A 22,087-nucleotide genomic window follows, 5' to 3' on the forward strand; every position below is an offset into this window, starting at 1 on the left:
GAATTTCCAGGACTACTAAAAACAATCTATATCTAGAAGTTTTGGCCAACTGCCAGAAGCCTCTGAAGTATGTACTCCTTCCTCCAGGCTTTCATTGGAAATGATTAACAGATTTCATTTACTGTAGTGAATTTTGAAGGCAAAACAAATAGATTGTAATGAATACTGATTTCAAAGGGCAGAGATTATATATATCACCCACATATATCCATTCAATAAAAAATCTTAAGAATGTTTCAACAGTTAACTTTGTTTTCATTGCAGATTACTAGAAAATATTTAATTTTATCATGGGTAAGTTCTTAGGTAAGCAAAACAATGAGAATTGGGTTCCTATTTTTCTTTTTATTTCTTCCTGCTCTGCTTCAGGATGAATAGAGGGGTGTGGTGTTTCTTCATAAGAGTGGGAAAATAAAATTAAATGTTCCCTATCCGTCCCCTCTGCCCTATCCCTTATGAGTGATACAAATTGTCTATTGGGACTTGGCTAAGTGAAGGAATTCTAGCCTACAGATTTCATTTGTGTTAAGAATTTAATGTCTCAGCTACTGCTTTTAATTGTTCTGCCTTTTCAAACTTTCAGACTCAGAAAGTTGGGTTGTAGGCTTATATCCTATATGCAGGACATTGGATTCTTCTCTGGAAAGCTTACTACCTTAAGAGATCTAAAGATATTTAGTTAGGGGGTCCTCAGTAAAACAGCACATAGCCTAATGATGATCCTGCTTTCTTTGAGGGGACTTGGGTGGGCAGGAAGCTCTCACTGTTGCATTTGTACCCACCAGTTTTAATTTATGGAGGTGACTAATTGATGACAGAGTATAATGCTATTGAGAGTTTATTACACATTTCCCAAGAGAAGGGGGCACACCATGCCACACAGGGCCACAGGGAAAACACCAGATTTGGGTAAGGAGGCAGACAGAAGCAGGAGCTGGGGGAAGGCACAGGCCAGAGTCTTTATTCAGGTGTCTGTGGGAAAAGCAAGGCAGGGCAGGGGAAACAGTTTAAAGACTGGCTGGTGTGAATGATTCTGGTGAGCTTTGAGACACAGGAGCTGTCCCTAGCTGTCTGTACCTAGCCTTGAGTTGACATAGGACAGGGGAAATATTGGCTTGGTGTATGAAAGTTAGATAAAGAAGTAGTTGGGGTTACTGGGCTCCAGATTGGTTGGTTTGCGAATGAAATAATGTACTTCCAAGTAAGTTGTTTCACTATTTTTAGGAATTAGCTAGTCATGGAAGAGGTGGTTTCTCTTAAGATCTATAAGGCCATGAATACCAGAGCTTCAAGAATACAGAAAAACAAAAATATATATATATATATATATAATTGGCCCTGTGATGAATGGATGCTAAAAAGACAAATACAGAATCTAAGAAAACAGTGAGAATACTCACTTTTCAGTATGTGGATTTCAGGTAATAGTTTCAGCAAGGCACCTCACTCCTGAGTCTAGAGTCTCATACAATATCTGAAGTGATCAGAGGGGAAGGAGCAGCTGTCTGGCTACGCAAACTAGGGGGAGGGTATTTGGAAGGGGGCATGTCTAACTACTACTCATCTACACTCTCAATCAAACCTCCTATTTTAGTAATCCCTGAAGCACTGCATTCCCCCTTCCGAGGAACTAATGCCCCAAGAATTCGAAGTGTCTTAACTTTCCTGCTTTAGAAGATGATGCCACTTCTCTTCTTTCAATCCTTACAACACTCCTTGCTTTCATTACTCATTGATACCTAGCACATGCTACCATTATCTTTTTGTGACAATGTAATATTGCCAACCTCTGTAATTTCTTTGAGATCAGAGGCCAGTTTCCATTTCTTTATATTGCCTTACTTAATCTAAGAGTCATGCACATGTTAGCTAACATCTGCTTATTTTTAAGTTAAGAACTTATTATATAAAGGGTGCCTGGGTGGCTCAGTTGTTAAGCGTCTGCCTTCGGCTCAGGTCATGATCCCGGGGTCCTGGGATGGAGCCCACATTGGGCTCCCTGCTCGGCAGGAAGCCTGCTTCTCCTTCTCCCACTCCCCCTGCTTGTGTTCCCTCTCTCTCTGTGTCTCTGTCAAATAAATAAATAAAAAAATCTTAAAAAAAATTTATTATATAAGTGAAATATTTATCATAAAAACTTAAAAGAAAAAAGCATAGGAGGGAAAAATGTCACCCACAGTCACTCTTTTTAGAAGTAACCATTACAGTTTTGTATTGCCAAGGTCTTTCATCTTGAATTTACTAAGTCAAATTTTTTTCCTCATTGGTGGGGGTATAAATGAGTAGGCCTCAGTCATGAGTCTTTGCTTAGATTTGTACACCTTTTATAGCACTCTGTCCTCTTCGTAGAACAACCCTCTCCATTTATTTAAAAAAAAAAAAGCAGATGATGCCACTATCAGCTGCTTCTAATTAACCTCCCCCGGCTGTTTCAGTAAATGACTCAGCACCTGGACTTCTTAAAGCGGTCAGGTTATTTTGAATCACAACCACATAAAATCACTTAACACTACTCTGGAAGTTCAACATCAACATTTCTTCCTGTTGCCTTGTTTCTAGAGTCCAAAATGATCATGTTAGAACCTTTGCTATTATTCTTTAAAAAATGTGCCAGAAGGTATGAGCCAGTCAGTCTAGGAAAGTGGTTCACAATAGTTTCCAGTATGAGAAGCCCTTTTTAATAGAAAAAAATTTTGAGGAACCCCAGATGATTGTGGCTGGATATTTAATATACATTGAGTGAATATATACACACTGTTGAGGATTTAAAATAGGAATATTAAATGGAAATGGGTGAACTATATTGGGGAATCCATTTTAAAATCCCAGATTTCCATTCAAAATAGCATTTCACTCCCTTTTATTTTCCAGGCTAGGTTCTATTAGTTTTCCTATTAATACACCCTACCTTAGAAAGTCTTGCCTCTTATGTATCATATAGGCAGGAATTGTTATTCTGATTTCATTTGCACTCCAGGGCCAAACCTGAGAGTCACATAATAGATATCAAGATGACAAGCACACCTTGATGTACCTGGGACCTTTTTAACCCTCTCAAAATTTCTGAATGAAATCTTCAAAAGCCATTCTTGCTGAATTGGAGAAGGGTTCATTGGCAGGCGCATTCTTCCCACTACCTGTTAACGGTGTTTTGGGGGAGGAAGAGGCTGCTGGCAAAACACCTGAAATCAACGCCTGCTAGAATTGTGTGGGCAAGTTTGATTTTTGGGGCTGTTTATATTATCTCAAGAACCCAGGAGGTTATGGCTTCAAAGGTAAAATAGGATTCTGATAGTGGTTATATGAATATAATATTGAGAAACCCTTGCAATAATTCCATACTCTTCCATTTGCCATCAACACGTTGGGAAGCAATGACCCAGGGTTTTGTAAAGATTATATACACTTATGAACATATCTCAATTATTGTGGCAGGTGGGTGGAATGATGGGGAAAAGACTACGTCAAAAACACTGACAAAATCTAGAATTACTCCATGGACTTGGGGTCTATATGTATTTGTGGGTAAGTCCAGGGTGGGGTGAGACCTCTAAGCAGCTATATATATATGACCATGTCCGTACTTGCTCAAAATAAAGTGCCAGGGAAGTCTTACTAGAGTTCTGTACATTTCAAGTGAGGGATACTCCCACAGATTTCTCCTAGGGTACAGGCAATTGGGAGAGAAATGCCATATTAGCTGTTCACAATAGCTTGAGGCACTAGTGTGCAACTATCGTGAGAATCAGCTCTACATAATATTTGGCAAAGTATTTTAAATTCCAGAGTCTAAACCTTAATGAAAAAAACCCACATTTTTTTGGTGGTCTGAAAACCAAATGAGCTATTATACAATAATTACTATAAAGTATACCTGAGTTATTTTATCTGTAATGAACACCTAGATTTCATTAGGACTAGTGGAAGAAAGTACTAGCAATTAACCAAAGAAACATTAACTAAGAAAAGATGGTAGAAAGAAGTTCTTTAAAAAATAACTTCTATTGGTCTGGTTTAAACTAATGTCCACTAACAAAGTCATTTCTTAACAGTTATATTCTAAGTGAAAATGAACCAAAATGAACTAATTTGTTTAGACAGCCTCCACCTTCTTTATCACTGTGGCATAATTTATGACTAGTTGCTTCTGGCTTAGAGGTTAGTTGGGGCTTATTTCCTTTATACCCTGTCTCAAAAATAGAGATTTCCTAAAACAGCATTAGAAAGCTCTTGAGATGGTTGCAGAGATTAACCGTAATTTTGGCCAGAGTCTAATCTTGTCTGGATTTGGCTCAGTAATAGGACAACAGCTGTGTTTATGAGCAAGATCAAAGTTTTTTGTTTAACCATTAGAAGCAAAGATACCAGCAGCATTTATTGTCTTTTACTATAAAGAAAGGAAACAGGCATTCAACTCAATCTAGCACTAAAAATGCAGTTGGCAGAAATGCTTATTTCATACATCTTTAAATCTATTGGGTTACTCAAAGTGTTTGCAAAGGCTGAGAAACCTGGTGTCCTCTCCTTTTACTTACCATTGTTCATATGGATTTTATAAGCTTACATAAGTGTTACAAGTCCCAAGGTAAGAGTATTCTGTTAAAAATTAGTTGAGAAGGCAAACAGCAATATAACAAACACATAAACAGAAATAAGCCGATCCAAAGAAATTTCCAGGCAAATGTAACTTGATCCTACATACGGGCAACAATTGTTTTTACTAAGGTAGTTCAAAGAACAGCTGAAAAAGTCAGAAAGGAGATTCAGTGCTTTTGATTTCCCATGAAGTCTGTATCCATGCATGCAAAAGAAATTGGTTATGTTGAATCTGAGTAATGGATATGTCATCAAATGTGTATTTGTTTTTCCTTTTGTGAAATGAGATCTTCAAAGCTGATATCCTAATTATTTTGTTGTTACTGTGCTTAGTTAACAATGGTTGCTATAATTAAAGTCATGTTAATAACAACAACAAAAGAAAACTCCTACCTATGTTTTAAAAGGCATATTTCTTTAAATGTATAATTAGAAATAAATGTTAGCTGTTTTGAAATTCTTTCCCAATGCCTGTTAAAATAAATGTTTTTGAATCAGCAAGGTGTTAAAGAAACAGAGTGTTCTCTCCTGTCCCTGTTACTGAGCACACCGACAGCTTGATAAAGATCTATTCCACTAGTCCATAAAGATCTATTGGAACAGAATGTTGCTTCTGAGGACTTGACTATGCTCTCATGAGGAATATGTGAAAATGGACCATCATAATGATGATTTTTACTTTGCACATTTTATTTGGGCTCAAAACTAAGCCTATTACTGGTATCATATAAAGTTGGGTTGAGTTTAACTTTTCGAGCTACAGAAAAACATGGGGAATAATCTGGAGCAAATACTTGTCCTCTCCTCAGAAATCAGTCTTGGGCACAATACTGTCTCATAACTTCCCAATCAGCATTTCTGGGATAGTGTCAGATTTTGGACAATTACAAAAAACCAGACACAAATGTGCAAACCAGATTTCAATTTCTTCTTCACTGACACGAGATTTAAAACAGCAACAGGAACATTTCTAGGTCAGTGTCAATATGTAGTCACAAATTACCAAAGAAACAAATTGGAGTGCATGGGTGTGCGATTTTGTGTTTTGGCATGGGAGAGACATTGAAATATTCAGTGTACAAGCCAAATCATAAAAATAAAATGGGACTTATGATCCCATCATTTTGAAAGAGTAGGATTTAGTTCTGACATCTTGCAGATTTGTGATATCCTGACTTTTGCTTCAACAATCCTAAATAATATGAGTTTTAGGACATAACTTTTTTTTCCTTTCCACAATGTCTGTATGTGAAGCAATCCTCAGAGAAACTTATTTTCAACAGAAGAAAAACCCTCTTAGCCATACACAAACATGGAAAAACTAAAACTAACTAGGATACATATACATACACAAAAGCAGAACTCATTTATCAGGAATTAGAAGTCATGACCAATAAAAACTCCCCACTAAACACTGCCTCCTGTGTTAGTCTAATTTAAACAGTTTACTAAGAACAAAGTTTTCTAATGAAAAAGAGTATCATTACACCATTTAAAGTAATTGAACATAGTAAAGTTTAACAAATGCTTACTCAGGATAGCGTGAATACCGCTCCTGAAGCTAAGAGGTAAAGATATCCCTCTCATTTCTTGAGACTTTAGTGTCACTATGGTCACCATATTAATTTACAAATGAAACAACCATTTTTTCTAAGGACAACACTTCCTGCCTCTTGTTGGCATAAATCCACAAATTTAGTACTTACATGACCACCATGGGTTACCTTTTCCCAGGACAGCTTCCCTTAACAGACAGTAGTCCTACTGGGTAATTTCTTCAGATAACTTATATTTGGATAAGGCCTCATTCCAGAGAACCCATTTCCTAAACACCCAAATACCCAAGGCTAACATACCTTTTTAATCTCCATCCTTAATCATAACCCACTCAATTCCTAAGTCAACTTTCCTAAGTATAAGACAATTTTCAAATGCACTGGCTCAATCTGTCATCTCAATATGTATTCCTTACTTTTGGGACACATCCTGAAATGATAAATTTTTACAAATTCTTTTGTCTATCCTGATGCTTTTAGGGTTCTCTGTCCCATCACAGAAATTGTTAAAAGGAAGTAAGTCCAAATTCCCTGCCCTTTGCCTTTTTAAGTTCCAATCTGCTTATGAAGGGGTAAAGGAAACTATTTCTACTATTTGGTAATAATATTTTATTGTATCAAATAGTTGACTTGGAAATTGCTTATGCTACGCAATTTTTTATCTGTACTATAAGCATGTAACAGTTTATACAAACATCTACATGATTATAAAATTTCATTGCATTAAAAAAAACCTACCTGCAACATTTCACTCTCTTAAAGCTAATTTTCTTGATTCCATTAGATATGTATTATAAGACAGCTTATGAATAAAACACAATTAAAAAATATTCATTGGCATTCTAATTAAAAATAACACTTAAATTCCTCAAAAATAAGAACTGTACATCTCTGAAATAAATTAATAATACCTACAAATCCCCGAACTGTGAGGCAGACCCATGTTAGGTATTTTTATTCACCTTAATACTCACAATAACTCCATGAGACAGTAATTCCTATTTCCATTCTGTAAGAGGAAATGCAGTTGCAGAGGGCATTAATTCACAGGGACACAGAGTTTGTAGGAATTAATTTTCCTCTAAACTTTACAGATAAACAGAACCATAATCTTATACTTTTCTGATTACATCACGATGTGTCACAAAAACATGATATGGCTGCCTTGCATAATGATAATTTCAGTGATCTTGAGAGTCAGGTGAATATAGTTCTACTGCCACTAGGGGCCATCACAAAAACATTTCAGTTTCTTGGTAAAAATGGTGAAGATTCATAAAAGGCAGAGGCTGTCAAGATTAAATTATGATTCCTTTTTTCAAGGTAAGCTTTATCGCATACACCAGAAAGAACTTCTAAGAATGCTGAGATGTCTAGTCAAAAGAAATTGGCAGGGCGCCTGGGTGGCTCAGTTGGTTAAGCGACTGCCTTCGGCTCAGGTCATGATCCTGGAGTCCCTGGATCGAGTCCCGCATCGGGCTCCCTGCTCAGCGGGGAGTCTGCTTCCCCCTCTGACCCTCCTCCCTCTCATGCTCTCTGTCTCTCATTCTCTCTCTCTCAAATAAATAAATAAAATCTTAAAAAAAAAAAAAAGAAATTGGCAGGGGCACCTGGGTGGCTCAGTGGGTTAAGCGTCTGCCTTCGGCTCGGGTTATGATCCCAGAGTCCTGGGATCAAGGCCCACGTCAGGCTCTCTGCTCAGTGGGAACCTGCTTCTCCCTCTGCCTGTGGCTCTGCCTACTTGTGCGCTCTCTCTCTGTGTCAAATAAATAAAATCTTAAAAAAAAAAAAAATTTTAAAAACAAAACAAAAACAACCCCCCCCCAAAAAAAAAATTGGCATATAGTAAACAGGATTGAGTAAATCAGTCACATTTTTAAGAAACTGAAAATCATTTTTTTTACAAGATTTTATTTATTTATTTGAGAGAGAGAGAGAGTACAAGCAGGGGGAGTGGCAGGCAAAGGGAGAAGCAGGCTTCCCGCTGAGCAGGGAGCCCAATGCGGGACTCAATCCCAGGACCCTGGGATCATGACCTGAGCCGAAGGCAGATGCTTAACTGACTGAGCCACGCAGGCACCCCTGAAAATCATTCTTTATATTAAACTGAATAATAATTTTTTATTATTACTGAGGAAGTTGTAAGACCCTTACACATACAGAATGCTAACAAAAATGGATACACCCACACATATACCTTGAACCACTTCCAGAGTAACACTGAAAGGAAATACCTTGTCTTCCTTTTGTAAATGTTTGTGTCTCTGAGAATTAGGAAAACAGCATATATTTGAAGTATAGAGGACAGGATATACTTTGGATAATCCTGTGATAAAATCACAAATATATATGTTTCTCTAGTCATCTCTTTTATAGAGCTGCTGAGTCAATTATAGCCTTAAAAGATGATTTAGAAAAATATATGTATGTGTTATGTATGAATATATACACACATATAGAACAGAGCAGGAAAATGATTTTTCAAACCATTAACATTTTATTTAACAGAAGCAACAAATGGGACATTTCTAGAGCTTACAGTATATTTGATATAAAAATAAGGAATTCTCCAAAATATGTATTAAAAATACAAAGTTTATGGATCTAAGGTACACAGAAAATTTGTTTTACATTTCAGTTACCCAAAACAATAGCTTGTGGTCTCCTCCAATTGCACACAGTGGGAGAGTTCTATGCCAGGAGAGGCCAGATCCGACGGCTACAGAACCAATGAGGACAGGCTACAAAATACGTGAAGAATTAAAGAAACTTAATAAATCACCAAAGTTAATAAGTAAAAACTACCCTACAAAAATAAGAAATGCATTGATAAATTGTCTTTGGCTAACACAGAGGAAACAGAATGAAAATATGCTCCCTCATAGGTGAAATACACATTATTTGTCTGCAGCTGGCTAGAATGAAGGATACAAATACTCTATGAGTAACTGGTTTAGCTTAGACTCAAACATTTTTGTAGCCTAAACCAAGCAAGCGAGTAAAATTATTATGTTTAAATGAAGAAGGAAATAAAAAAGAAATAAAATGCTTCTTACATGAATACTGGCAAAAAGGTCTGTTACCACTGGTGATTTAAACACCAAAAAATGCTTTCTCTTTCCAATTTAAGCAGATAAGACATTCACAAATGTCTTTAGTTACATTACAGATTTGGGGGCTATGAGTAGAAAAGTAGAAAACACAAATTTAAAAACACATATGCCATAAAACAACTCCAAATTACCTGAGGGTGTCCTAAATGATGAATCTGAAACTGGCTTGCAATTTTGCCAGGATAACCAGTGGTTGCAAACAAGTTCTCATTAATTGTGGACCACCTAAGAAAAGACAAAAATACCCATAGTATCCTAGAGATAACTACAAACTTTTCTAAAACAATTTATTTCTTTTTGCACAAAACCAATAATTTTATAAGTCTAAATTTGTTAATACAGCTTTACAACTGGACTGGATATTTCAGGGAAGTTAGCTATAAATATTTTCTCATTTTGTGAATATTTATTAAATGCTTGCAATGTGCCACTTTGTTAAGTTCCAAAGTTAGCAGTTCCTTTCTTATAACCAAAGGGCTGACAGTGTGGTAGGGGATATAAACATGGCATCAGACAAATATAAAATATTTCACAGTGCAATACATTAAAAAAATTAATGTTCTTATTGACATTTGTTAGAAGATTAGTGATAAATTCATGCATTTAAACACCTAGAATATTTAGATATTTGAATATTTAAGTTTCAAGATATCCTAGACATTGAAATACCGTTAATGAAACAAAAAGTGTTAATATAGCTCCAGCGACATGCCTAGCACTATGATAAGTACAGTGGGGAAGATATATGAAAAAAAGAAAGGATTTGTTGATTAAAAAAAAAAAGAAAGAAAAGGCTAAAGTCTGGTTAATATGGGCAGACATTATTAGTTGCTGTCCAACAGCCTTTCTGCCCTTTTTCCATGCTAACTGAACCCCAACTGCATTCTGACAGTGTGACTGACCAGAACAGATGATAGGCAATGATAGCAATCCCTAATAAAAGAGGAGTGCTCCTTCTCCTCCTCTTACTTTGGACAAGCTCGTATGAGGCTATGACGCCTGGAACTCTGGTAGTCATTTTGTAACTGTGAAGCTATAGAACCGAAGCCCCGGCACTGTGGACAGCAGAGGGAAAGGGCTGAACTCCTGTTGGCACTGGTGAGCTACTGAGCCAATCCTAAGACTGCCTCCTTCAGAAGCCATCACGTCTCTATGATGCGCTCACATTTCTGAAATCAGAGTGCATCTTACAATCTATGGCATCTTACATTTTGTTGAATATATTTTTTCTTTTTTTTTTTTTTTAAAGATTTTATTTATTTATTCGACAGAGAAAGACACAGTGAGAAAGAGAACACAAGCAGGGGGATGTGGGAGAGGGAGAAGCAGGCTTCCCGCGGAGCAGGGAGCCCGATGAGGGGCTTGATCCCAGGACCCCAGAGTCATGACCTGAGCTGAAGGCAGACGCTTAATGACTAAGCCACCCAGGTGCCCCTGAATATATTTTTTTCTAAGTTGTACAAAAAATGATGGTGTCCCCAAGTCCTATAAGTTTATTGGGGGTATTTTAGATTTGATGAAATACAGCATATAAGAAATGTACTACTTGTTTTAGTCTTAGTAAGTTTTCATGTTACTTGAAGCTAAAAGCACCCTAATGACTACATTATACAATGGAATATTACACAAAAATCAATAAGAACAAGGTAGACATGTATATTAAGTAGAAAAAAAGTCAGATACATAATATAGTGTGTTCTCATTTAAAGCACAACAATGAAGTTTATATGCATAAACATGGGCCCACCTACATTTTACATCTATCAGAACAAAATATAAGGAAGCATATATTACAAATTGTTGGAGAGGTATTAGTGGAATGGCAATATGTTTTGTATTTTATAAAATTTTTCAAAGAAAATGAATCACTCCCTCACCCAGACAAAAAGACAAAAGCAAAGACTTAGTTAGGAAAGCAAAATAACCATTTATCAAACAATCAGTAAACAAACGCCAAAACACCCCCAACACCTCCGTGGAAAGGAGAGGACTGGGAAAGTATTCGAGATAGTGGCACAGCATGTGACGAAATAACCAAATTCAAAAAATTAAATATAACTCCAACAAAAATGGTACATTACCTGAATAAGCAGGCTTGATCCATGTGGACAGGCCTCTTATCTTGAGGATAACTAAAAGGTAACATTTTGTATTTTATGAATTTATGTGCTGGTCTCAAGTAGAGGAACTTAAATTAAGGTTTAAACGGTATTTTTTCTTTAAAGGACACAATGCCCAATGTACTTAAACTGTGACAAAATTCCAAATAAGCACTGGATTAACATAGATGAAATAAGATAGAGACACAGACATGATTTAGAACCGTTACAGAACACCATCATTCAACAGAGTCAATGTTTTTCTCTTTTTTTAACATAAATAAACACTGCTTAGATCAAAGATTTTTTACTTTGCATTGTTCTTCCTGGGTTACTCTCAAAGTAAATCTGCAAAGCATGGGCACCTATCTCTGTTATGTAAAAACCCACAGCTCTGGTCCTTTTCAAGAGAGACTTGTTTCTGCTCTATAGTGAGGCTCAGGTATACAAGAGAGGCTCTGTGGATCATTTAGCAATAGTGACTGACTTTTTGGGTATGCAACAGATAGTTGCTAAGGAAATACCTGGATCGAGTAATATCCCAAATTAACCAATCACTTCCTGCAACAGCTCCAACTTTGAAGGTATTTTTTAAGCACCAGTGGGCTGACATTAATGGCATCTGTTCTGATTCCAGAGATAAAATAGCCTGTTGAGTCAAAAGATCATAAAACCGGATTGTTCCATTCTTCTCTGCAACCATCAGCTGTAAGACAGAAAAAAAAATTCACCTAATTCACTAGCCAAATCTGAGGCAGTAATTCACTATTATATATAACATGTAAACATTTGCATATATTACAAATGGGACATCAAACACAAATGAAATAGGTGAAGCCTATGTAAAAATCTCTGTCAAATATTAAAAAACTTACAGAAAACTGGTGGAAGAAAGACTCAGGAAAGTTGAGTACAATTTTAAATGATGATATATGGTTACTAGGAAATAGTAAGTCCAAAGAATCATTCTGGGAAAAGTTACAGCTTTAAGTTATGTGTCTAGAAAGGATAGCTAAGTATGTATTTCTCAACAGAGCTATATTATGTGTTACACATCCTTATTTGTCGTGAGATTGTTTCCAGAATGGAAGGCAGCATGGTGTAAGGAGCACAGACTGGCCTGGGGAGCAAGGCTGCTTCCTCCACTTAAAAGCTAAATGACTGGTCAAATTACAAGTCCTTGATTGGCAGCTTTCTTCTTTCTAAAATGTATATATAAGGATAAGAATAGCTACAGCATTGTTGTGTTGATTAAATGAGTATTATAGGGGGGTGCCTGGCTGGCTCAGTTGGTAGAGCATGTGATTCTTGATCTCAAGAGTTTTGAGTTTGAGCCCATATGTTCGGTGTAGAGATCACTTAAAAAAAAATAAAATCTTAAAAAGGTAATACATGTAAAGCACCCAGTACTATGCTTGTCACAAAGCAGCCACTCAATATATAGTAGTTACTCTTACTTCAATATTTCCTTTATTCTAAAATACTACTGATTTAAGATGTTGAATAATGAGCTTGCTCCTTCCTTCCTTCCCTGATCCCTCTCTTCTTCCTTCCCTTCCTTTCTAAGAAATATCTTATCAATGCAAAAATAATCATAAGATAAATTTCAATTTTATAAAATATTAACATGTGAAAAAATTTATTTCTTAGAATCAAAGAAGCAAGGCATTAGGATACCCATTTGTGAGAGTTAAGGTAAAGAGATTGCTATGAATAGATAAGTAGTTGTTGCCCAAATAAAATGGTTTAAAAACTCTCTACATTTTCTGTAAAGTTCTTACTTCCTAATTCTGGTTATATGAAAACATTCTTGAAGGTGTGAAGTAACAGTGGTAGCCTGGAAAGAATGAGAGACAGTGTCAATAATCCTGCGTTCTACTAATCTGTTGAATGACCTGGAGTTTGCTTTTTTCCTATCTGTGAAATGTGGGATAATTACATCAGACTCAAAATGTTACCATATGGCTATAATGTGATATTGTACATAACTGTATTTTCCTAAACCCATAAAACACCATTAAAGTATTGTTACTACTTCTAATTAGACAGATCATGTCTGGCTTAGGACTACTGGCAGTCATTCTATTATTCATTATCTAAGAGACATTTACTGAGCATCTACCTCCACCTTCCCCCATTGCCCCCACACACAGTTGAGTCTTATTATTCATAGTAGTTAGAGTCTATTAAATTGCTGCAAACAAGGAATTAGTAAATATTGAACACTGATCCTAGAGGAAATAAAGGGTTGGGTTCTTGTGAGTCTCTGGGCATAACATTTTTGTCAACTGACCAATGCATAATCTGGTATTATGTATTTTTAAAGATACCGTGTTTCATATATACTGATTCATTAACATAGAACTCACAGCTGGGGTGCCCGGGTGGAGCAGTCGGTTAAGCACCTGACTCTTGGTTTTGGCTCAGGTCTGATCTCAGGTTTTTGAGATTGAGCCCTGCATCAGGCTCTGCACTCAGTGTGGACTCTGCTTAAGTTCCTCTTTTTCTCCCTCTGCCCCTCCCTGCCCCCTCTAAAATAAAATAAATAAATCTTAAAAACAAAACAAAACAAAAAACAAGCCTCAGAGCCAACAGCACTATAGCTCATGCTTGAATAAAGCTTATCTAATACCATATTATTTTCTCCATAAAGCACATCACAGCCTTATGGCACTTAGGAACCCTAGACTGCACTTTAGCACTTAAATGCTTTATGCTTGGAGGCCATTTTACATGGTGAAATCACCAACAAAAAGCACAAAAATGTGGCACTAAATAGACCACAAAGAGGACACTTGCTTAGAGTATGAGAGCTAAAACAAGAAGGCAGAGCACTGGCCTCATTCAGCCTTAGCTGTAAATGTGCATCTTAGCCGACTCGAATTTCTTGTTGCTCTGTGCATGTCTGCAACTGTGAAATGCCATGAGTACTGATTTTGGGGTTATAAATAAATTTCAGTGAGTAGACAAACTTGCAGATATAGAATCCGCGAATAATGAAGATCAACTATATACACATGTTTATGCAAAATACTATGCTAATTTCCACAGAAGTCAAAAGTAAAAGATGATCCTTGATACCAAGAAATTTCCCATCTAGAGAAGAGAATTATGAAAAAAAAAAGAAAATGACCCTAGAATATAAGTAGAATATTGGTAGTCTTTCCAGTTTTGGGATTCTTAATAGAAAAGGTAGAATTTAGAACTTTTCTCTAACAGGCAGAATGTTAAAATAATACTAATTCTACTAAGAATAACATCAGGTCAGTTACATGTTATACAACAAAAACAAATGCAACACTGAGCTTTACATGCCCTGCCTTACTGAATCCTCATAACCACTGTATGAAAATATTACTATCATTAATCCCATTTTTCAGAAGAAGAGACTGAGGTGTGGAATGACAAAAGTAACTTGTTGGAAGTCTCACTGCTAGCCTGTGGCAGAGCCTGCATCTGCACTCAGGTCTTGAACCTAGGTCTGTCTGACTACAGAGCACATGTATTTCTTACTACAAGCTAGACTGTGAAGACCGGTGAATGGTTTGGTGTGCTAATACATAGTTGAGGAGAGGAGACCAAGGAAGCGTCACTAGGAACTAATAAAAATATTTGAGATTTTAAGCCTGACTCAAAAAATCTTAAGGATTTCAGGTATAAATTATGGATTGGGGACAGGCAAGGTCCATCTGGGTCCTAGGTCCTAAATTAGGAGGCGCAATAAAGCAGGTGGGTTTAGAATGCAGCTGTTGTTAGCCAGACTGCTTGAGTGGGTCTTAGCTCTGCTGTATGACCTCGAGCAAATGACCTCTCTGTGCATTAAGTTCTCATCAGTAAAAATGGAGCTAATAACAGTACCTATTTCATAGTATGGTATGAATTAATACACGTAAAGCACTTAGAATGGTCATAGCACAAAACATTCGCTATTATTATAGGTTGAAGTCAGACTGAAAACTCAGTTCTGTTATTTATCTTTTTTAAACTGTGCTCAATTGTGATGATAGATGTTTTTTTTATTTTTTTGGTTGAAAGCAGATAGAGTAAAAAAGTTTGGGAACTGCTGGGGCTAAAAAGTTTACAGGGGAATTTTTCCTTTAGGACTTCCCAAAACCATAAACAGAAAATGCACTGAATTAAGAGGGAATATAGCTTTTGTAGCACAGAACACTAGTACTTGAACCAGAATAAGGTCAAATCTGTGACTGTGTGGCCTTGGGCAAATTACTTATTAACCTTTTGGTGCTTCAGTTTTCTTATCTATAAAATGGATAGAAAAATGTCACCAACCTCAGAGTGTTTTGTGAGAATTACATGAGAGAACACATGTAAAATACTGAGCACAGTCCCCGGAGCTCAGAAAGCATTCAACAAGTGTCGGTTGTTATAACTCATTTGATTTAGCAGCAATCTACTCTCTTAGAGTCAGAGACTCAGATGTCCTCAGTCCCAATTCTCTGATTCTATGACATCCTAAATTCTTGGTTCTGTTATGACTACCTGGTAAAATCCTAGCTCCAATTGTGGTTAATTGGATTTAAGATCTTAATTGCTCGAGATCACTTCTGTGTCGCCTTTCTGTATTTTAGGTTTTTGTGTTTAGGGGTGACATGATGAAATGGGTATTTTAAGATTAGTTTAACTAAAGTAGGCAAGAAAAATCAAAGAGTGGAGAGCCAAAACCTTTGAAACAGCTAAGCCTTGGGAGGAGTTACTTGTGGGAAAAGAAAGGTGAAGAATGCACCTTAATGACAGAGGAATGTGTTCTAGTAATGTGTTCCTAGGGAAGGAAAAATTAAAAACCTGGAAAAGTTTGTATATATAGAAGGAAGACATCAAAAGTAATTTCAGATTTTGAGTGTATGTGATCTACAGCAGGGACTTCCAAACATTCTGAAGTCATGGAAACAATAAAAAAAGGAGGTGGGGTGGGATGGAGTTTTAATGATATACAGAAGTAAAACAGAAATTAACTTAAAGCATATAAAGGAAAGGGACCTGAATCACAAGCATTAAGATACAAGTTTTGGGATAGAAGTTATAAGAAAAGTTCTCATTTCTCATCTAGGTCACAGATTTAAAAAAGTAGCCTATTTGGGGCATCTGGGTGGCTCCAGTTGGTTAAGCGTCCAACTCTTGATTTCAGCTCAGGTCATGATCTCAGCGTTGGGAGATTTTTGAGCCCCGTGTCAGGCTCCGTGCTGGGCATGGAGCCTGCTTAAGATTCTCTCTCTCTGGGGTACCTGGGTGGCTCAGTCAGTTAAGCGTCTGCCTTCGGCTCAGGTCATGATCCTGGAGTCCCAGGATCAAGCCCCAGATAGGTCTCCCTGCTCAGTGGGGGAGTCGTCTTCTCCCTCTGCCCCTCACTCTGCTTGTTTTCTCTCTCTCACTCTGCTTGTTTTCTGCTCTCTCACTCTCTCTCAAATAATAAAAAAAAAAAAATTCTCTCTCTCCCTCTCCTACTGCCCTGCCTTCGTTTGTTCTCTCTAGAAAAAAAAAAAAAGGTAGCCTATTGTATTTATACATGGTGATATTAACATTTAGGTAGAATCCCTGTTATACTTCACGTAGACTCACTGCTACAGGGGAGAAATCTTGCATAAAATAAAATATAGGACCTGCCTTCAAAAACAATACTTATACGTGGAACAATCCCTACATATTTAATATGAATAAATAGGAAAATTTTACTCATGCATATATACAGGGTGTACAGTTCTACTGATGAAAGATCCAATATGCCTGAAACAAGGTTTCATGGTATCCCAAGGCTCAGAGAACATACTTACGTAGTCTGGGACATCTCAGCTCAGGATTACCTCCTCTGTGAAGGCTATCAGCAGATCTGATTAATCCTTTTTGTGGGACTTGATCCCAGGACCCCAGAATCATGACCCGAGCCGAAGGCAGACGCCTAACAACTGAGCCACCCCGGCGCCCTGATTAATCCTTTTTTATGTCATGGATCTACTTACTAGATTTTTTAATTCCAACATTTAAAATCTGTGTTGCTGTATTTACATGTTTTTCTTCCTTATAAGCCAGTAATTGTATAACTTAAGGGCAGGGGCTTTATTCATTCTTTTATCCTCTCTTACACCTAAAGGGCACAGTGTAGGCGAGAACTACCTCTGCCAACAATTCACAAATACATGGTGAAAGAAAAGTTGGAAGAGAAGGAAAAAGGGAAGATACACGCAGAGATGCTCAAGAGGACTAGAATAATGCATCTTCAAAGATCAAGTGAGCAGGGTTTCAAGATAGAAGTGACAGAAATGGTTTCCTTATCTGTTAAATGAGGGTCATCACAGTTGCTATCTCATAAGGTTGCCGTGAGGATTAAGTGAGCTAACATGAAATGCTGACAATGGGCCAAGTATATTTAGTACTATGTGTTTGCTATAATTAATCAAGCTTATCTTTTTGTGCAAGTATGAGGACAGAAAAGAGTCAATGGAGAAACATGAAGACGTTAGACAGCTATAAAAGCAAGATGCCTAGGGAACTGGCATGAGATCTACACAGCTACAGAATTAACTTTAACAAGATGAACACAGTAACTTCTTAGCTTCTGGGGAAAGATAAAATAGAGTGATGCACAAGAGCAGATACTGGCAAATGACAGAACACTTGTTGAATGAGTCCTATCTTCTCAATGAAATAAGAATTAAGGTCAATTGATAATAACTTGCAGTGTATTTTTAGAATTTTAGAAAGCTCTACTCTGAATAGGAGTTGAATACCACTGCAGCTAGCTCAAATTTGCCTTATGCCACAGATGCTTTCTGTTTACATATTATGGCTTCAAGCATGGATTTTAATCTTTTTTTTTTTTTTAATGAATACTGCTACTAGACAGTCTGGGCATCTGTTTTTAGATTGCAATCTACCAAAGGGCAGGAAAAATGTGCTCTGAAAAATGTCATTTATGGTTGATGGCTGTAAAATAAAAGCTTAATTATAGAGAGTTTTTAACTTACAGAATTCTAGACTAGTCCAAATGCATTTCTGACAATTAGAGTCTCTGAGGTGGAAAAAGTAATAGATTTTTCTCCTCTATATATGCATGTATTACACACGTATATGTCTTTTCAGCTTAATAAAAGAAAGCTAAGTTATAAATAACAACCTTAAAAGTTTCTTCAGGATGCCAGCAAACACTCATTCCAGGGGAATGAAGAACAAAATGAGCTGTCTGAATTCCTTCCAAGTTCCAAATCCTAATAAAAGAATAGGAATACAATGTTAAATATTTTTGCTATATCACTACTAAAAAAATGACACTTCATGAATTTATTCAAAGCTATTAACTAGAGATTATAATATATAGACATTTATACCTAAAGTATATGTTTAAAAAAAAACTAACATAATTATTTTAGAAAATGTGAAAGTAGTATGAATAATTTAAGTTTTACCATACTCAGTCATGGAAAAACAGTCACATTTTCTAATTTAACACTGCAACACTGTAACACAGTAACCAAATTAAATTATTCATATAATCTTTATTTTGTGGGCAGAATCTTCAAGTTTCCAGTTCACTAAATAGGTTGCATTCCTACTTTAGTAGTCATTTCAATAACAATTGCTGCCAGGGGTGCTTAACACACACACACACACACACACACACACACGCGCGCACACCCCAATACTCCCATTTTTCAAAATAACACATAAAGAAGCTAGTATGAGGTGATGTGATCTGAATTTAGGGAGATAATTTCCATACTTGTTTATTCCTTCTGCTTTTGGCTTTCCATGCCAGGGGCTACTTCTTATCCTATTCTTCTCTGATCTGGCTCACTTCCCCAATTCTCCTTATCAAAGGTGGCCTTGATTGAAAGCTACCAGATTAAACCAGATTAAATGTTGGTTGAAGGAACAGATACCTGGTTCCTCCTATTCTTCCTCTCCTTAATACTACAAATCCATAGTAACAAGGACCAAGCTACTCACTGACATGGCTTTCTATCTCAATTTCTTTCCCAACCTCCTAGTAGAGATCAAGACTTAGAAATCTCAATAATGGCACTCTACTGTGAGCAGTGCTACTCCCCCACCCAGACTGCTAGTTGTCCAGTTCATCCTTCACACTCAGCCAGTTATATCTCACTGGTCCAGAGTATGGCAGAGTTAGCATGGCAGGAGGCAGAAGTGGTGAGTGGTTGGCAAAGCACCCACAGAATTCTGGTCTTTAAAAATTTAAATTAAGAATTAAGACAGCTCATTAGAATGCTTAGACCTTTTCTTCTAGGGTTTATAGTTCATATCTCAGTAGGGACTATAAAACAATTTCAACAAACTTAAGGAATGTACGTTTAAAGTATAGGGAAAGATTTACTTCAAAAACAGTAGACACATGTATTGAACAATGCTACTATTCTGTGCCAAAGCACATTATTGCAAATATTTTTTCTCCCATGTAGAAATTATAGGGTCTCCAATCATGAAATATCAGTTACATATAAACTAACACAAGTGTTTTTCAAAATGATTATCTACTTGATTAAATAATTTAGAAGCATACTCTTTTCTCTTGCCAAATCAACTTTTCATCTATATTTACTATACAAGGGAAACAATTAAAATTTCATTGAAGAGGGGAATCACAATTGTGCAATTGTGTTTCACTCCCCTCAGTGACTAAGATTATTAATTATGGCAACTGATTATTTCTTTCTTCTCTATTCCTCTTGCATAATGAAGTGTTGGGACAGCATATATTTTACCACTACTGAAATAGTAGGAATGTCTTGCAAATTCAGTGAGTCTCATGAGAGAATGGTTTAAAGGCTCCATTCTTTTGAACTTATTCTAATATGTATTTTTGTTTGCTATTATATAAATTGAATAAATATGTATCAGAATATTTTCATGATTTTTTTTCTTTCAAATGAAGAAAACCAAAGAGGTAGAAATTATGAATAAGGATATTCTACAAAAACAGGTCAGTTAATGAAGTGTATTTTAATTTGGTCCAATGAACCAAATTTTAGTCTAATTTTTAAACAGTATTTTATCCTGACAGAACTTGATGCTTAAAAAACAAAACAAAACTGACTTAAAAATGAGGAGGGTGATCCAGATTACTTTACAGGACTAGGATAAAGTGATTTATGGTTTATATTTATATGCTTATTAAATAATTCTCAGTGGTTGCATAATCTAAGTACTAAGTACGCAAAATACAACAAATTGGGCTGAAATGAGTTATCATAACTAAATAAGCTACAGATGGTACACTTTAAGTTGTTAAGTCTTATTTCCCTTTTTGATAGATTCCATAATTAAGTTCTTCTCAAATCCCTTTGTAGAGCTCAACTCATTTTTCTGTCTTTACTTCATGGCTCATCTAGTTAATATTACTTCCATCAGATAAAATCACATTCTTTTATTTTTTGGATAAATTTTTTGCAGTTCACCATACATCATAAAAACACACAAATTTTAAGCATAGAGCTCAGAGAGAATAGCATCCAAATTAAGAAACAGTATTTCCAGAACTCCAAAAGTCATCCCGGGCTTCCTTTTGATCATACTTCTTTGCTTTCTCACAAAAAGCACCTACTATCCTGACTTCTAACACCATAGTGTACTTTTGCCTGATTTGAACATCATAAAATGGAATCACATAGTATGTGTTTTCTTGGTCTGGCACCTTTCACTTATCATTAGATTTTGTGAGATTTACTAACATTGTTGCATGTTATTGTACTTTGTTCACTCACATTGCTATATAGATAGTATTCCATTAATTAAGTACACTGTAATGTATTTACTTATACTGTTGACACTTAGGCTGTTTCCAGTTATAGTCATTGTTAATAATGCTACTATAAATCTTCTTGTATGTTTTTTAGTGAATACAGACACATACCCACTCCCCCTACACACACACAAACACACACACACCCACCCCTGCAGAGTATATACCTGAGCATGGAATTGATGGATTATAGCTTACAAATATGTTAAACTCTAGCAGGTATTGTCAAATAGTTTTCCAGACTGGTCGTACCTTATTTTTCTTTTTTTCCTCTCATATTTCTTTTAATTACCAACAGAAAAAAACCTACACTTTCTCTGACAAATTTATGACAAAAACAATTACTTGACTGGCAAAATGTTCAACTTTTCAGTTGGTCTTACTTGTAAGGCAGATTTTTCAAATCCTCCCCTTTTTCTTGCATATTATGTTATTTTCACGTATCTATGTATGGATTAATTTGCACAAATTTTAAAATGTTGGGAATACAATGTGTAGTCAAAGCTCTTAACTGACTTCCTTCTGACAGATTCTTCCTTTTTCCCTCTATAGAATTGACAGGAATAGGAAGGCTGTTTTCTAATAAGCTCACATGTACATTTGTTGTAGACTTACCAAGAGGGAATATGTTGTTTTTTTTTTTTTTTGCTTAGTAAACCACTGTAAGGGGTGTAAAACCCATGCCTATTTATTAGTATAATTACACAATAAGTATTATGTAAGCTGATAGAATATGAATGTGAAAGAGCTATTTCAATGAAACTAAGTTGATGGCAACTAACTAAAGGTAAATTTCTAACTTAAAATTGCTCTTAAATTAGGAAGGTGTGTCAGTTACAAAAGATTAAGCAATCAAAGTAAAAAGTCTAGATATATTTGAATTAAGAATACTTAGCAAATGTTTTCACTATAGACACTATTATGGGTGTGGTTCATGCAAAAAAAGGTCCAGTG

At 36.1% G+C, this 22,087-nt stretch overlaps 1 protein-coding gene across 3 annotated transcripts in view; it reads right to left on the reverse strand.

Moving 5' to 3' along the window:
* Nucleotides 1-8,626: 8,626 nt before the first annotated feature.
* NUP37 (nucleoporin 37) overlaps nt 8,627-22,087 on the reverse strand; it is a 41,754-nt gene continuing 28,293 nt past the window's right edge. For all 3 annotated transcript variants that reach the window (XM_031025914.2, XM_006731303.3, XM_081822299.1), the window contains exons 6-10: nt 18,494-18,584; nt 11,889-12,070; nt 11,347-11,397; nt 9,397-9,490; nt 8,627-8,893 (exon numbers count right to left, since the gene is read on the reverse strand). In XM_031025914.2, the coding sequence (XP_030881774.1) occupies nt 8,780-8,893; nt 9,397-9,490; nt 11,347-11,397; nt 11,889-12,070; nt 18,494-18,584 (532 nt within the window). In that variant the 3' untranslated portion in view covers nt 8,627-8,779. The remainder of the gene's footprint in view (nt 8,894-9,396; nt 9,491-11,346; nt 11,398-11,888; nt 12,071-18,493; nt 18,585-22,087) is intronic.

The sequence above is a fragment of the Leptonychotes weddellii genome, chromosome 5 (assembly GCF_054177405.1).
Source record: "Leptonychotes weddellii isolate Sample4059 chromosome 5, ASM5417740v2, whole genome shotgun sequence".
In the NCBI taxonomy this organism is placed as follows: Eukaryota; Metazoa; Chordata; class Mammalia; order Carnivora; family Phocidae; genus Leptonychotes; species Leptonychotes weddellii.